The sequence below is a fragment of the Camellia sinensis genome, chromosome 10 (genome assembly GCF_055761805.1).
Source record: "Camellia sinensis isolate YWXY chromosome 10, ASM5576180v1, whole genome shotgun sequence".
Classification (NCBI taxonomy): Eukaryota; Viridiplantae; Streptophyta; class Magnoliopsida; order Ericales; family Theaceae; genus Camellia; species Camellia sinensis.
The window spans coordinates 22,878,403-22,897,023 of NC_138970.1; the positions used below are offsets into that span (position 1 = coordinate 22,878,403).

An 18,621-nucleotide genomic window follows, 5' to 3' on the forward strand; every position below is an offset into this window, starting at 1 on the left:
TCATTTTATTTACTATTTCATCTCTATTTGAGTTTTAAATTTTTTCATAATTGGGTAATAAGATCGTTTGCGTCACTTTTATGCCATATTCAATATAAATTGTGTGTTTACATATGTATTTGTATTTATATATCTTTATTCATACCAAATAAAAATAAATAAAATTTATTATAATAGAATTACTATACATAAAATTCATACAAAATGATGTGATAATTGTATTTTTACAATCTTGAACCACAATGGCGGGGCTTTGCATTGAACTGAGAGGAACATATAAGGCCATGCTGTACTCTGTATGGAAAATTTTATTAAAAAAAAAAAATTAGCTTAATTGGACACTAAGTGCCACTTGATCAGATTACATTTGTATAAAAAATAATTAACAAATAGCATAACTTTCAAATGTAATCAATCAAAATTTTTTAGACATATGAGATCTAAATAACTTTTTAGGAGAGCCATACAAAATGAATGGTTCGGATCCCTACAACAAATGAACAGTGCAGTTTGCATCACTCTTACAACAAATGAATGGTTTGGATCACTACAACAATTTTTAGAGAAAAAAATTTAGAAACAAAATATTTTAGCTGCCAAAAAATTCATTGTTTTATTTTTAGTGATGAAACTAAACATTTAATAATAAATTGCTATCTTTTTGGAACAATTTTTTGTCCAAAAATAAACCCCTTTAACACCAAATTATTTTAATTCTAAAAATACCTTAACCAGTGATATTTTAAAATTTTATCACTAGTCGTCATTTTTTTACTTTCGCGGACCATCTTTTCCTACCGATTGAATTTGCAGCCCAATATTTTTTTTTTGTAATAATATATTTTCACTTTTGAGGATAAAAATATTTGGTTGAAATTTGAATCTTAGGCCAAGTTTGATATGTGGTCAAAAAATTAAAAAGTTACTTAAAAAGTTAAAAAGTTATCATTATTTATCAAAAGTCAAAAATTACGGCTGTACAACTTCCAATCTTAATTTTCTCCTACCCACTAATTTATACAATTTTTTAATACACATTTTTTTATAAAAAGTCAAAATGTTAATCCAAACAACCATATTTTTTTTCTCAATTTTTTAATCTAAAAATTCAAAAAGTACACTTATTTAGGACATCACAAATAACCCCTTAATATTTTTTGTAATAATATTTTCACTTTTGACGGCAAAAATGTTTGTTCCTAAGATATTTATGAGTATTACTATTGAGTATTACTAGTGAATGTAATTTTTTAACCTCAATAGTAATACTCAACTTTCTCTAAATTAATTTTTTCTTAATTATTCTTTAATTATTAATCAATCATCTTATTGATAAATTATTAAATTTAAAAAATAAATTTAAAATGTAGACTTATATATTATTTTTTTAATATTTATATTGTAATAAATCATTGAGGTGGAGCCCACCCCACGGAGCAAAAAGAGAAAATTCATCATTCCTTTTTTTGTCAACCCACCAAGCTCAACAACGCCATAATAAGCAGGAAGAAATAAATCAATGGGTCATGATTGAGACCCCCTCTAATCACCACTCATATCACTCTTCACACACATTTGGTGGGTGGTGATTGGAGAAGAAGGAAAAAAAAGAAAATGAGAAAGAAAAATTGGCCAATCATATTAAGAGGAGGTCAAAGGGGGTGGGAGGGTAAGGGGGTCCAGAACATTATTGTAAATCAATCATCATAAAAGTCTCTCTAATTAAGCTCGAAATTTTACATCATGAAAAGTGTTACATAATTATTAAGTCAAATTTTTTGCTGACCAATTTAAAAATGATATATTTGAGTAGTATCAATTTTAAAATATTTACTCAAAATATCTTTTTAACTTTGGTAAACTAACTTAATCGTTCATTCATTTTCTTTGAATTATAAATGAATAAATAGAGATTTAATTAAACATTATAAATTTAATGTAAACTGGGTTTTAATTTATTTTGTTCTAATAATAACTTGAGATATTAAACTTTATAAAATAATAAGAGGAAACACTATGGAGCACACTCCTTAAAGGGTGTGCATTATATGTATCAGTGGACACGCCCGAATGTCCCGGGAGAAATCCCGTTTTGTTTATTGGGCTTACTACAGTTCGGACTTAAATCTCACGGTTCTGAATCTAATCATGCAAAGTGCAATGCGAGATTGATAAATCACCAAAGAGTCCAAATCCGACAAATCGGTTTGAAAAACTGATTTTTAAAAAGAAGTGTCAAACATTAACTGCTTTGCCAGATACAGAGTTGCCACTTAAATATTTTATTTTGAGAGAATTTAGGAAACCCTGACTCGTGCCTAAGGCCACGTGTTCGTCATCACCAAAGCTGCCTCGGCTCGGAAACTTGGGTACGATTGGGGAAGGTCACTTCGTGAGCACCTCCGTTCGCCCGATCAAAGATCGGCCTCTACTAACCATGATATCGAGTTTTGAAAACATTATGTGTTCTTATTCCGGTTATTAGCCTAGAATTACTATGTGATGCACACAACATACAATTATATACTGGATCATTTGAGTTTGAACAAAACATTTTATGTTTGTTTATTTGAAAGATGGTTTGATGGTGCTACTCGCAAGTAGGCTAAGACGTGGATTTGCCACCCTCAAGTGGGCTTAAGAAAACATGATTTTGCCACTCTCAAGTGGGCTTAAAACTCTCAATTGGTGAATTGTTCTAATTCAAATAACCTAACATTCATCCACAGGCATTCAGGCAGTTATATCACATAAGCAAATAACCTCATGGTAAGCATGCTATCATGGCAGTCACTTACACGCATGCAAGGATGCTAAAGCATAAAGACTTACCGGGTACTTCAAGCCAAAGAAAGAAGCTAATTAGAAATCATGCATGAATCCTAACTATGCTGAAATGCCTAATGCAACACATGCAAAAATGCAACTAAGATAGGCTCGGCTATTCTAAAATGGCATATGAAATGCAACAACTAATACACGTATTCAACTCGAAATTGAAATACAATGCAGTTAGTATGATACACCGAACCCGGTGCATGTATGACAAATAAATGGATGCAAACATGCGAGCATAAGCATGCTAATTGTAACGTGCCCTAAACTAATCATCATAAGCTGGTAAATAAAAGGGAGAAATACGTGGGGTTGGAAAACATGCATCACACACACACGTACAGTTATTACAACATTACCCTCCTCGGAGAGTCCGAATGAATAGTACAGAATAAACTAGCTAATCTAAGCTAATTAAACTAATTATTTCACAACATTAATTAATTAACGAATTAGCTAAGTAAGTAAGGAAACTAGCATGCAAATTAAAATTAAACAAAATGGACTATCTTAACTCTGTTCCGAATGATAGGGATACATGCATGCTCAAGTCGCCTTGTCGGGAAATCCATCGCGATACCTCGATTTGCCTCTGTTTGCAACTGGTCCCAGAATACTGTACAAAGCTCCAGAAGGCTGCTGACCAGTTTTTGCTGCTGGTTTCCGGTTTGCTGCAACAGAGAGCGAGAAAGGGGCATAGCAAAGTATTTTCAACATATGTGTGCATGACCACTCTCTCCATCATTGTATAAGCTCTAAGGAGTGTAGTCCTCGATCCTCGTACCACCAATCACGCATCTCGATGCATGATGGCTGAGGAGTCAGATTGCACGACTCGATATAAAATGAATACACATATAAACACAACAAGGCCTAAATTCCATCATGAGTAATCCGAAGTGTCGGCAACCGAGAATCGAGGCACATTTCGTCACTTGGAGTACGAAACGTCCCTCGTTTCCCGTGTTTGGACTAAACCCTATTCCAAACACAATGCAATATACATGGCATACATAAATACAACTCTAACATGCAACCTAAACATAATGCCACTAAATGATGCAAACATGCAAATGATGATATGCAAACATGTTACTAGAATACACAATGCTATGAAATAATCAATAGCATACTCAATGCACATGAAAACTATATGGCATACGCAATACACACATGGAGACTAACAATGAAATGATCAAGGCATACACAATGCAATGATCAATCATGCACCAACATGGACTAAATGGCATAAGATGGACTTAAACCAATATAGGTGAGCCATAGCCACACCCAAATCAGTGGCCAAACATGATGAAATTAAGGCAACAACACTTATGCAAACATGCACAATGCGAGGGACCAAACCTAAGGCACAAATTGCAACTCTACTAAGGCATGGCAAGGGATTAAATATGGCAAACAATCACACATTTTCCAGCTCTGAAATGTCATACAAAGTGGCTCCAAATCATGCAAACACCTCACACAATGCATACTAGATGGCCCGGATACCGAAACTAGTGAAGTGCATTACACTAGAGGTATGCAAAGCAATGCACAAATGACCAAACTAACCCCAAACAGTCCCTATGCAGGCCCAAAATAGTAGGAAAATGGACTAAAATGATGACTCGAAAGGCATGGAAATGAAGCTCATGCAATGGTCCATAAATGAGGTATTCATGCACAACTCTCAAACACGCTTAAAGAATAGAAAACATGGGAATATGACACAAGTATAGGCTCTGAAATGACATACTCAATGACTCCAAAACATGAAAACACCACCATTCAAGCATGCAAGAAGCTTCAAAACTCAAAGCTAGGCATGGGCATTACACTACAAGCATGCATAGCATGCATCATTCGACCAAGAGGCCTAAAAATAGAGCTAAGGCAGTCCAAAATATGCACAAAATCAGTTTAATGCATGGCCAAAAAGTGCTAGAATCAAAGGCCAAAATAACATGCAATGTAAGCTAATAAAGAGGATTTGCACTACAAGCATGTGAGGCAATCAAGAGGCCACTAAACCAGCAAAATTCAGAGGTATGCCATGCCAAATAAAGCCCAAAAATCCACTGAAACATAGTTAATGCATGCAAGAATGAGATGCTCCTTTGATATGCTATGAAGAGGGTTATTCTACACATGCAAGATGGACATCCAATATGGAAAAACAAGCTCTGGAAAGAGCCTATGAAGGTCCTCAAACTCATCAAAAATGGCCTGAAACATGGCTTGGAAACATGCAAATAAGGGCTCCTTTGTAAGGCCAAAAATGCTAGAAAACAAAACAAGGAGAGAGAGGGTCACCCCTCTCTGATTTTGGCACTCAAAACAGCATGCTAGCCACTGAAAATCCACTGGATTTCAGTGGCTAGAAGGCCAAACAAAGGTCAATGCAAAGGCCCTAATGCATGGCTCAAAATAAGGCAAAATGAAGCATGCAAGGGGGTAGATGACCCTCAATAGAAAAATGATCTTAAACAAACATGTTAAGGACCTCAAAATAAGACTTTTTTCAGTTTACACCGAAGCTCAAAAATGCTTGCAAGTATGGCTAAAAGATGGAGCAAAATAAAGCTTAAAATAGGGAATAGTGTGTTACCCTTGTAGTTTCAGCAAAACTAGCAGCTTCTTGGACCAAAAACAAGCTCTTTGAGACCTCTCAAGACCCTCCAAGAACCTTAGATCAATGGTGGAGGTGTATGGCTATGAGGTGTGGTGTTAAAGGCCAAGAACAAACACCCTTTCTAAGCCTAGAATGTAGAGATATAGAGAGATATATGTGCTTTTCCTTAGACAATTTTTTTTCAACCTCTTTAAAGGAGAGGGAGGCCCTCTCTTATAGAGAAACAAGAGGGTTCAAGCTTCTTGTAGAAGCTAGAGCAAAGGTTCAAGAGGTTCAAACTTCTTCAAGAAGCTAAAACAAGGGTTCAAAAGGTTCAAGCTTTCTCAAGAAGCTAAAACAAAGGTTCAAGTTTCCTCAAGAAGCTAAAATGAAGGTTCAAAAGGTTCAAACTTTCTCAAGAAGCTAAATCGAAGGGTTCAAAAGGTTCAAGCTTCCTCAAGAAGCTAAAATGAAGGTTCAAAATGTTCAAGCTCTCTAAAAACCGTGCCAATCGGAGAAAGTTAGGTGGTCCCGAACCGGGGCGTACGACCGACGGCTCCGAAAATTAGAAACTGGTCTCCAAACGGAAAAAGTGACCTACGACCGCGAAAAGTAGCCTACGGCCACTGAGAGATGATCTACGAGACCTCTCCCTCCCTTCGGGAAGAGAAAACAAGACCTGGTTCGCAAACCGAGGTAAGGCACAAAAGGGTCCCGAGGTCCAGGGGTAAGGCTCTTAGCCAAAACTCCGAAACCTCAGAACGAGCACAACATGCACCATCACCGAGCGCTCAATCGATGACGTTTGAGTCTTAAGGTCGGTCAAAAATAGGGTGTCTACAGCATCTTATAACTAAAAGGAAAAATGATATAATTTCATATTTTATGAGTCATAAAAATAAAAAAATAAAAAAATAATCATAACTAAACCCAAAATAAGACATAACTAAAATAATATCATAACTTAAGAAAAAAATTGGTTAAAACCAAAATTGACATAACTAAGGGTGTATATGATACACCCTTTTAAAGGGGGTGTATATTAGAGTTTTCCAATAAATGAAGTGTAAATTGGGTTATGTAGGCTACAATTAAGGTAGCATCTACACAATTTTTTAGTTAATCACTATATATATAGTCAATGTAATTATATAAGAAAAGATTTAGGGAAAATTATATTTATAGTTTTTGTATTTTAGTCTTTTTGACATTTTAGTTGTTATAATTTTAATTAGCTTGCTTTGCGGCCGGTCAACAGTTGCCTCGGCCTCCAAATTTTGATAAAATTTAGGGCTTACAATTAGGAATAAGTATCATGTGGTTTTATTTTAAATTTATGTCATAATTACTTCAATACTAATTTAATCTATTAATTTTTTTATTTTATTGTATCAAGTCATTTTTGGTTTGTGTCTATTTAATGTTTCATGTTAAAACTTTCACTCTTAGTTAAAAGTACCAAGTGTATGGAGAAATTAATGTTTTTTTTTTTTGCAAGTTAAAATTTTATGAAACTAATCTCTACTAAATAAAATTATTCATAAAATATTTTATTTCAACTCAATTATATTTCCTTATTTTAAAAAAAAAATGTAACATATAATTATTATATATTTTTAATAGAATGACTCTAAAATATGTAACAAACAATTCATATCTTAAATGAAAAAAATTATAACATATAATTATATATATTAATAGAATGAATCTAAAATATGTAACAAAAAATACATATCTTAAATGGGGAAAAATAAAATAAAATCATATTAGTCTAACTTTTTAATTTCGTGTAAGGTTTAAGTTATATGGAAAATTCTCACCTAGCCCTAACTATTTTAGGAAACTGAAAAATAAGAATTTAATTCAACTAATCTAAGTTTACAATCAAAACCGAAAGGTCATAGTAAATTATGAATGCTTATTAGTTCTATATTTAAAAAGGGTTTGGCTTTCCTTCCATCCGTGATCAGATTGGAGAGTACTGTTAGGTTTGTAGGGGCCCACCACGGGTCTCGTTTCGATAATCCGAACCGTACAATATGTAGAACTCATTGAGTACTATATGTTTGTAAAAAATCACGTTGATCGGATATCGATAGCTATCTCATCGGATCAGATTTCTGTCTATCGTTTATTTTTTTCACCGGAATTTTTTTATATACAAAATTGATTGATCGCGTAGCTATCGATATCCGATCAACATGATTTTTTGCAGGTATATAATACTAGATAAGTTCTACACATTGAATGATTCAGATTATCAAAACGAGACCCGTGGTAGGCCTCCACGGGCCCAACAACACCCTCCAGTTCGATCACAAACTACAGAGAAGCTAGACCCATTTAAAAATACAATAAAAGTACTATTTGATTAATATTTTTCCGTAATTGTTTAAATTTTATTTTGTATTATAAGTTTAATATTTTTTTCTTTTGTTGTAATCTAGATTTGTTAAATCATAAAGTAGTAAGACTATATTTTTAATTTTTTTTGTTATTGTAATGATTCTTCATATCTTGAAATATATAAATAAATGTTAGTGGTGTTAGTTATAACTCATTAGTGTGATGTTTGTTATGACTTGGTTATACACATTGTCATATTGATTATGACATTGTTTTGGCTATGATTCAAAATGTGTATAGTTATGATTTTTTTTTTTAGTTATGATTGAGAAATAATAAGTTACGACATTTGCAGTAATCAACCCCACAAATGTCATACCTTGCAAATAGTTTACACTTTTTAGGGTGTATACAATAATATGACGTGCACCTTTTGAAACAATATATGATATGCAACTATTGTGTGATTCATATTGTGTCGCATTATAAAAAATGACTTGTTAAATCGATCATCCAACAGATTACATGAAAGAATCATAAATTTTTCCAAATATCATAACAATTACAATGAATAAGACACTATCAATCATAATAATACGACAATGACTCATAACAAATATAATTATTTCTAACAAATTATCATAACATTTTTTTTATTATGATTCACCATAACAGAACATAACTTTTACTAATAAATCATAACCATAGCACGTTGATTATAACTTTTTCTCCAAAATCATAACAATATTCACAAAATATCACCACTATGAAAATTTCAAACACAATTGTGTAATCAATTGTATAACATATAACACAAATATCTGTTAGGGAAAATATGTGATTCCCCACAAGTAAATCAATCAATGGGAATAAAAACTAATGCGGAAAAATTAAATCAAAGGCAACACAAGAATTTTTACATGGTTCCCTCAATGTGAGGTACGTCCACGGGATCGAAATCCGATTCCACTATCAACCAAAAAAGTTCCAAACGATAACAAACGAGACACTAATGGTCTCATAAAACCACCCTTAGGTGAATTCCAAATAATCACAAATAAACAAGAGGAAAGACCTCACCAAATTGATGAACCAAAATCTTCAATTTCAGAGTTGAAAAAGACCCAAAATAATAACTCAAATCAAACTTCGAATCAAGAGCAATAATAGCCACAAACCAAGCACAATCAACCAACCAAATTGATCATCACGGCTGCTCCTCCACCAAGCAAAAAAACGGCTGCCTCTTTTCCTTGGAAAAACAATATCAATCATATTTGTGCATCTAGGGTTTTTTTTATCAAACCTTTAGTTGTTTCCAAATTGGATTGGGTCTCCAAAAATTAAATATAATATATAAAAATATATTATAATTAATACTAAACCAAATTAAACTCTTTTTTCAAAACCAATTGGGTCCTACACTCCAAGAAGGAGGTATACCCAACAATTCTCCCCCTACCGACTTAGGTAGAGATATCAACCATACCCGCCAAAGTTCGACACTTTAAATGTTTGTCTCTCGACAAAGTCTTTGTCAACATATCTGAAATATTATCATCTGTGTGAACCTTTTCGAGTTGTAACAATTTCGAATCTAACACATCACGAATCCAATGGTATCTCACATCAATGTGTTTCGATCTTGAATGAAAGGTAGAATTTTTAGTCAAGTGAATAGCACTTTGACTATCACAATAAAGCACATACTTTTCTTGCTTCAAACCCAACTCTTGCAAAAATTTCTTCAACCATAACTCTTCTTTGCAAGCTTCTGTAATGGCAATAAATTCAGCTTCGGTAGTTGAGAGAGCAACACATTTTTGTAATTTAGATTGCCATGCCACAGCTCCCCCTGCAAAAGTCATCAAATACCCCGAAGTAGATTTCTTAGAATCAACATCACCAGTCATGTCAGAATCTGTGAACCCATCAAGCATCAGCTTACCATCTCCAAAACACAAACACACCTTCGAAGTCCCTCGAAGAAACCTTAGAATCCATTTTACCGCGGCCCAATGTTCTTTACCCGGATTAGAGAGAAACCGACTCACCACACCAACGGCGTGAGCAATATCCGGCCTTGTACAAACCATGACGTACATCAAAGAACCAACTGCTGAAGCATAAGGAACTTTCAACATCTCTTCTTTGTCTTTCTCACTTGTAGGACATTGATTCGAACTAAGCTTGAAGTGATCCGCAAGTGGACAACCAACCGGCTTTGCTTTATTCATGTTGAACCTCTCAAGAACTTTCTCAATGTAGCTTTCTTGAGACAACCAAATCAATCCCTCTTTGCGATCACGAACAATTTTCATACCAAATATTTGCTTTGCCGGCCCCAAATCTTTCATAGCAAAAGATTTAATCAACTCTACCTTCAACTTGTTAATCATGGTAGAATCTTGACCCACAATTAACATGTCATCAATATAAAGCAAAAGAATAATAAATTTACCATCCGAAAATTTTTTCACAAACACACAATGGTCCGAAGTGGTTTTAGAAAAATCATTATTCATCATGAAAGTGTCAAATTTTTTGTACCATTACCGCGGAGCTTGCTTGAGGCCATACAAACTTTTCTTCAATTTGCAAACAAATTTCTCTTTCCCTTTCTCCACAAAACCTTCTGGTTGCTCCATGTAAATTTCTTCTTCAAGATCACCATGAAGAAATGCGGTCTTCACATCAAGTTGTTCAACTTCAAGGTTCATACTTGCAGCCATGCCAAGTACAACCCGAATAGAAGACATCTTCACAACCGGCGAGAAAATCTCATCAAAGTCAATACCTTTCTTTTTCCCAAAGCCTTTCACAACAAGACGTGCTTTGTACCTTAGATTCTTCCTATCATTCTTCAATTTGAAAACCCACTTATTTTTCAGAATTTTCCTCCCTTTAGGCAACTTCACTAAATCATAAGTGTGATTTTCAAGTAAGGAATTCATCTCCTCTTCCATGGCCTTTTTCCAATCATCTTTCTTTGCATGCTCAATTGCTTCTTGGTAGCTCTCAGGCTCCCCTTGATCAGAAATCAACACAAACTCATTGGGAGGATACTTTCTTGAAGGTTGTCGGTCCCTTGTAGATTTCCTCAACTCAAGTTGTGATGGCAGTTCTTGAATTGGATGCTCTTCCTCAATTTTTAGCTCAACTTCATTAGGATTAGCATCATCCTCTACATCTTTAATAGGTGGCTGCACATCTCCCCCATTTTCATCATCAACTGAAGATGAAGGAGATGGATCCATATCAATGAGATCACTAGTTTTTGGCTTCGGTTGATCACCTTTGCCAAAGTCTTCAATTGTTTGGTCTTCAAGAAACACAACATCACGGCTTCGAATGACTTTCTTGTCGACCGGATCCCACAATCTATACCCAAATTCATCACGCCTATAGCCAAGAAAAATACATTATCTTGACTTACTATCAAGCTTGGACCTCTCATTCTTTGGAATGTGAACAAAAGCTCGGCAACCAAACACTCTCAAGTGCTCATAAGATACATCTTTACCAGTCTAAACTCTTTCAGGAACATCACCATTCAAAGGATAGCAAGGAGACAAATTGATCACGTTAACCGCTGTACTCATTGCCTCACCCCAAAAGGATCTTGGCAATTTAGCTTGTGAAAGCAAACACCTTGTTCTTTCTTCAATGGTGCGGTTCATCCTCTCGGCAACGCCATTTTGTTGAGGAGTCTTCTTAACTGTCTTTTGGTGCCGAATACCTTATCTGCGACAACACTCATCAAATGGCCCAATGTATTCACCACCATTGTCTGTTCGGATGCACTTCAATTTCTGCCATGTTTCTCTTTCAACCATGGCCTGAAAATGCTTAAATACTTCTAGAACTTGATCTTTAGTTTTTAGTAGATAAGCCCAAACTTTCCTTGAATAATCATCAATGAAAGTAACAAAATAAAGTGCACCACCGTGGATTCTAACTTTTAAAGGACCACAAACATCCGAATGAATCAACTCCAAAACTTTTTCTTTTCTAGAAGCAACATTTTTATGAAAAGAAACTCTATGTTGTTTACCCGCTAAATAATGAACACAAGTTTTAAGATGTGTACCTTTCAAACCGGGTAGAAGCTCTTTCTTGAACAAAACTTGTAGCCCCTTTTCACTCATATGGCCAAGCCGCTTGTGCCACAATTCGGTAGAACTATCATCTTGAAGTGCATTGACAACACCTTTACAAATTTTTCCTTGCATCGAATAAAGTGTATGAGTCTTCTTGCACTTAGCCACCACCAAAGAACCCTTTGTGAGCTTCCATATTCCATCACCAAATTTGTTGTTGAAGCCTTCATCATCTAGCTTCCCAGTAGAGATCAAATTGAGGCGAATGTCGGGAACATGCCTCACATCTTTAAGCAACAACTTGCAGCCAAAATTTGTTTCCAAGCAAACATCACCCATACCAATAATCTTGGACAAACCTTCATTACCCATTCGAACAGAACCATAATCTCCTTCGGTGTAGGTAGTGAAGAAATCAACTCGAGAAGTCACATGAAAAGAAGTACCAGAATCAATCACCCAATTGCTCTCTTGGCCCACAAAATTGATACAATCATCTTCACAAACAACCATGAGATCATCAGTAGTAACTGCCGTTGTGTCTTCTTGCTTCTTATCCACACTTTTGTCACGCATTTTCTCATTGTTCTTGAGCTTTCAGCATTCTCGCTTCATGTGCCCTTTCTCATGGCAATAATAACACTCAATGTCTTTCTTTGAAAAAGAACCATCTTTTGATTTGTCACTATCACCCTCAATGGGTCCATACAAATCTTTACAAAATAATAGGTCCTCCATTTTAGTTTTCTAAGTTACCCAATTGCTTCCATTAAAGCTAGACATACGACCCACATTCCCCTCCATTGATTTACACAAATAAATAAATCCCAATAAACCGTAAGCTCTGATACCAGTTGTTAGGGAAAATATGTGATTCCCCAGAAGTAAATCAATCAATGGGAATAAAAACTAATGCGGAAAAATTAAATCAAAGGCAACACAAGAATTTTTACGTGGTTTCCTCAATGTGAGGTACGTCTACGGGATCGAAATCCGATTCCACTATCAACCAAAAAAGTTCTAAACGATTACAAACGAGACACTAATGGTCTCACAAAACCACCCTTAGGTGAATTCCAAATAATCACAAATAAACAAGAGGAAAGACCTCACCAAATTGATGAACCAAAATCTTCAGAATCAGAGTTGAAAAAGACCCAAAATAATAACTCAAATCAAACTTCGAATCAAGAGCAATAATAGCCACAAACCAAGCACAATCAACCAACCAAATTGATCATCACGACTGCTCCTCCACCAAGCAAAAAAAGGGCTGCCTCTTTTCCTTGGAAAAACAATATCAATCATATTTGTGCATCTAGGATTTTTTATCAAACCCTTAGTTGTTTCCAAATTGGATTGGGTCTCCACAAATTAAATATAATATATAAAAATATATTATAATTAATACTAAACCAAATTAAACTCTTTTTCCAAAATCAATTGGGTCCTACACTCTAATAAGGAGGTATACCCAACAATATCATAACGTTGTCCTAACTTTTGTCATTATAGCACAAGTACCTGTTTATTCAATTGGCATGAAAGAGTGAATGGAAAATCATAATTGATTGCAAAATTGGTTGGGCTGAAAGACCACAATTGATCATACAATCGATTAGTAGCCATTGTAAATGAAAGCTGGATTGAACAATTACAATTGAATGTACAATCGATTGATATGGGTTTATATTATTATTATTTAATCGATTGTACCATTCATTAGAATAAGAGAGATTCAATGACCACAATTGGTTGTGAGTTTTTGGAGAGAGAGTCTTCAATAAAGAAAATTATAACCGGTTGAGAAGGTCCTCAATTTTTTTAATTAAATTATTTAATGGTTCAAATTAAAATTCTTGATATCTATTGGTTAAAAAGTAGGGTGCACATGATGTGCACATTTTGATGATGTACACACCCTAACAGTTCCCATGAATTTATAACAAAAAATATCAATCAATATGTATGACAAAGGTCAATATAAACAGTTCTGAAGATTAATCTGACGACGCTAATGATTTGCTAAACAAAAGTTAACACCTACAATTCATAAAATAGAGACTTGAACTAACTGTTCAATGGGACTTCAGGGATTGTACGAATTCAATATGGGATTTTCTATTGAAAAACTCTACTTACGCTTCATTTGGGAAGCTAAAAAGTCACGTTTTTTTTTATTATTTTAATCACAAAAAATAAAATAGACTTTTTAGCCCAATAACGTCCAACTCATAATTATTACTTTCTTTCTCTCACAAAAAAGTTAAAAAAGCCAAAAAAGCCAAAAGCTCTTCCCAAACCAGACTTTTTAGCCCCAGGCTAAAATAGCCAAAAAAACAAAAAGGCCAAAATGCCAACCTACTTCCCAAACGAACCCTTATAAAATCAAAATTCGATAAAGCTTTTTACAATGTTCTTAAAATTATTATTATGAATTAAGGCTAATCCATATAGATTTGAAAAACATTGATAAAAAAAACTATAGGTTAATACACTTTTAATTTTTAAGGTAAATCAACTTTGTGCCCTTGAAGTATTGCCAATTCATTTTTTGGCCCTAAACTTTATCGGCAGTGATTCATCCCCCAAAAGGGGGGACCCCGAATCCCCCGAAAATGCCATTTCAAGTAAAAAAAAAGAAAAAAAGAAAAGAAAAAGAAAACAGTTTCCAAAAAAGGAAATTAGGGGGATTAGGGGGAGGGATTTTAGGGCTCTAAATCATTTTCCAAACTTTATTTCCCAATTTACTCCTTACACCAGTGAATTTTTTTAGTGTGGTGTCTTTGGAAGATTCTACTTTTAATACAAATTAAAATTTAAAATAAAAATTATTGATAACGAAAATGCATGTTACATAATTTTGAAATCATTAAAGAAAAATGGTAAATTTAATATAATATAGGAGAAATTACGACGGTAATCTCTGTATTTTACTCCTTGTGTCATTTTAGTTTCTGTATTTTCAATTGGTTCAATTTTGATTCTGAATTTATGATTTTGTTTAAATTAATTATTATTCTTATCATTTTTTTTAATGGAAAACACACACATAAGTGTCATGTGTCATATTTTAAATTGAAATAAAATTTAAAATTAAGGGTCAAAATTGAGCCAATTGAAAGTGTAGGGATTAAAATGACATAAGGGATAAAATATAGGAACCACCGGTGTAATTTGCCTTATAATATATTTTCAAGAAGAATTTTATTATACACACCCCATACCATATGCACCCTTAGTTACGCTATTTTCTTTTTTGGTTATGACCAATTTTCTTCTTTAGTTATGATATCATTTTGAGATTTTGGTTATGATTTTTTTTTTTTTTAATTACGACTCAAAAAGTATGAAATTATGTCATTTTATTTTATTGTTATAAAGTGCATATGGTATACACCCTCAAAGGTTGTGTATTGTAGTCTTTTCCTATTTTCAAAGTTAACACAAATTAGACAAGACGTGTGAAATAAGTTTATAGTCAAATTTATAGACATACACGTAGATATTAGAAATAAACAATAAGAAAAAAATTTAGTAAGATTGAGATTGTTGTAAAAGCAGATCATAATGCTAATAGAATCGGAATTATAATGTGATTCTATACGATTTTATAACTACAATTATAGTCACTTCAAGATCTTAGGCTTCTTTTGAAAATTGTCAAAAAAGTCAGGTTATTGACATATTTGGGTTATATCATTTTTAAAATTTTGTCATGCCTTTTTGTAATAAATAAAAAAGTTAATTTTTTTTTGCACTTGCCAAGACAACCCTTAATAAATTTAAGATTTTACTGTGATTCGAATCATTTAACCCAACTAAAAATATAAAAACATAAGATCTTACCATCTAAATTAAGATTCTAATAACCATGAAAAAAATCCTTGTACCTCATTTATCTACTGATTGATTCGACGCCCCATCACCTTGAATTTAATGTGTATTTTTATGTTTGGAAAATTTATGAATCTATGGTGTATTAAGATTCTGATGGATTAAGAATCTAGATTAAGGCCCTATTTGAAAAGTTGAATTTAGGTTAAAATAGTTAATAAAGATAAAATAGATTAAAATAATCAATAAGACAAAATGTCACATCCGAATCATAATCATTTCATTTTTTTTTTCACAACCATCAAATCAATTACAAAAAAAAAAAAAAAGCCAATTATTTTCCTAAACATAACTTTTTTAGACAGGCTAAAATAGTAAAAAAGCCAACTAAAATAACCTATTCCCAAACGGGCCTAAGACTCTCAGTATACCAAAAATAAATTTAATGTGTATTTTTATATTTGGAAAATTCAAGAATCTAAAAAAATGGGTTAGGTTTTTTAGGTCAATGATCTAAAAATGTATTGCAATAGATTTGTAAGAACTGTTTACATTTAATTATTCAAATATGAAGTATATTAATTTGAAAACTAAATGGATGATGTTTAATGGAATCAAGTTTTTGTGCTTAGTTATGTTTGTAACACCATGCGAATGAACTCACAGGATAAATTGGCTACCATTGAAGAATTGACCATCCGTGGCATGGAGAATCTGATGGAAATTTGGCCTGGGGAACTTGAAGCTAAACTAAGAAAGATGACATTAGCTTGGTGTCATAAGCTCTCAAGTATTCTTTTCCCATCCAATTCAATTAAGGGCATGCAAAATCTTGAAGTACTGGAAGTGACGGACTGTCGATCAATTGGAGTAGCCTTTGACCTTGAAGGACTTGTTTGGGAAGGCATATTAGATATGGCACTCCCTTCATTAAAAAAGGTGGAACTACGCCATCTACAAAAGTTGACACATGTTTGGAAGGACAATTCACCAGGAATTCAAGGCTTTCAGAATCTAAGATCTTTAGTAGTAAATGAGTGCGACAGTTTGAGAAATCTATTCTCATACTCTCTAGCCAAACTTCTTGTAAAACTACAAGAAATAGAGGTAACTGAATGTGGTATGATGGAGTCAATCATTGGAAATGAACCAAATGCAGATGATGTAGTGATAACAAATATGATCATGTTCCCTCAACTGAGTAGTCTCAAACTCAGTAATTTGCCAAACCTCAGTAGTTTTTGCTTTGAGGCTTGTACGTTTGAGGGATCGTTGTTGAAAACAATAGAAGTAATCAACTGTCCCAAAATGAAGATACTCCCATCAGTATTTCAGCGCAAGCTAGACCAACAAAAGGCAGACTTTTCAACCTCATCTCCACACCATCTCTTGGATGGAAAGGTACGTTAATGAACTTTAAAATATAGCATTCACCGTTAATTAATTATCAATTCTTACAAAGAAAAATTGTTGGCAAATGTGTGTTTTTAAAATAGACCAACCATTTTTTTGGGGTGTCAAACATGACAAATTGAACAGGTTACAATTATGAGATAATTTTTTTTGTTTGGAAGATTTACACGAAAGACCTTACAAAATAAACAGTCTGGAAATTTCAATAATCTAAATTGTTTATTTTGTAAATTTTATGCATAAATTATCAAAAATAAATCATATTGATATGATAATCATAATAATGTAATTTTGTCATATTTGTGTTCATAAAAATGAAAGACCTTCCAATTTTTTGAATCCATTTTTTGAAGTCAACGATCATAAAATCATATTGTTTTAATTATCAAATCAATATGGTTAGTTTATTTTTATTTTTTTGATGATATATACATAAAAACTTTTATAAGAAAAAAAAATGATATAAATTACCAAAGTGGACTTGTGATAAAGGTGCCCAGCCCCACCACTCTTACAAATTTGTAAACATCAATTCTTGGAGTTCTCTACTTTACTGATGAACAATAAATGGACAAATAGATGGACACGTGGACAAATTGACAAATATGTGAATAAATAGATAGATAGGTAAGAGTTATATGATATTTCAAATTGTTGTTATTTTTGTGGATTAAAAAAATTATATAATTTGAGACAATTGCTCCCAAAATTTTAAGGGGTTTTTTTTTTAAGGTCCCTGGTATTATGATTTTATAGCATAAAGGACACCAAATATTTTCATAATGTCTAAGGTCCCTCAACAATATTTTCATAATGTCTAAAGTCCCTCAACCTTGATCCAGAGAAATTTCAGTCCAGAGAAATTTCAGTCCAGAGAAAATTGGTCCAGAGAAATTTCAATCCAGAGAAAATTCGTCCAGAGAAATTTCAGTCCAGAGAAAATTGGTCCAGAGAAATTCTGGCCCAAATTTCTCTGGACCAAATTTCTCTAGAAAGTCTACAGCAATTCTGAATTTCTCATAATTTCTCTGGCTCAATTCTTCCTAGAATTTCTCAGTATTTCTCTTATGCATTAGTTGAGTCCAGAATTTCTCTGGTCCAATTCTCTTCAAATTTCTCTGATTTGCAAATTTCTTTAGTTTTCTCCCAGAGAAATTTCTAGAATTTCTCTGGACTCCAAACCAGAGAAAAACAATGCACACACAAAACACATTAAATAGAGAAAGAGAGAGAGGGGTTAAACAAATGTTGATACCTAGAAAAATGCAATGAAGCCTATTACAGATTCAAAAACTCTAATTTGATCATAGAAATACTCTTGTAGGCCAACAAGTGTAAACCCATCTTCAATCCCAAGAATGATGAACTGAGGAGCTAACCAAAACACACTCATAGACAGATAACCAGAGAAATTTTTCAACCCAGAGAAATTCCCAGACAAATCTTTCTACAGTAGTTCTCTCAACCCAGAGAAAT

The 18,621-nt window shown here is 33.4% G+C and overlaps 1 protein-coding gene across 1 annotated transcript in view; it reads left to right on the top strand.

The window, feature by feature from the left end:
• The window catches only part of LOC114319364 (disease resistance protein At4g27190), an 87,694-nt gene that overhangs the window by 3,563 nt on the left and 65,510 nt on the right, over positions 1 to 18,621 (top strand). Inside the window, exon 2 of the mRNA XM_082891056.1 lies at positions 16,399 to 17,133. Within this exon, the coding sequence (XP_082747182.1) occupies positions 16,399 to 17,133 (735 nt within the window). The remainder of the gene's footprint in view (positions 1 to 16,398; positions 17,134 to 18,621) is intronic.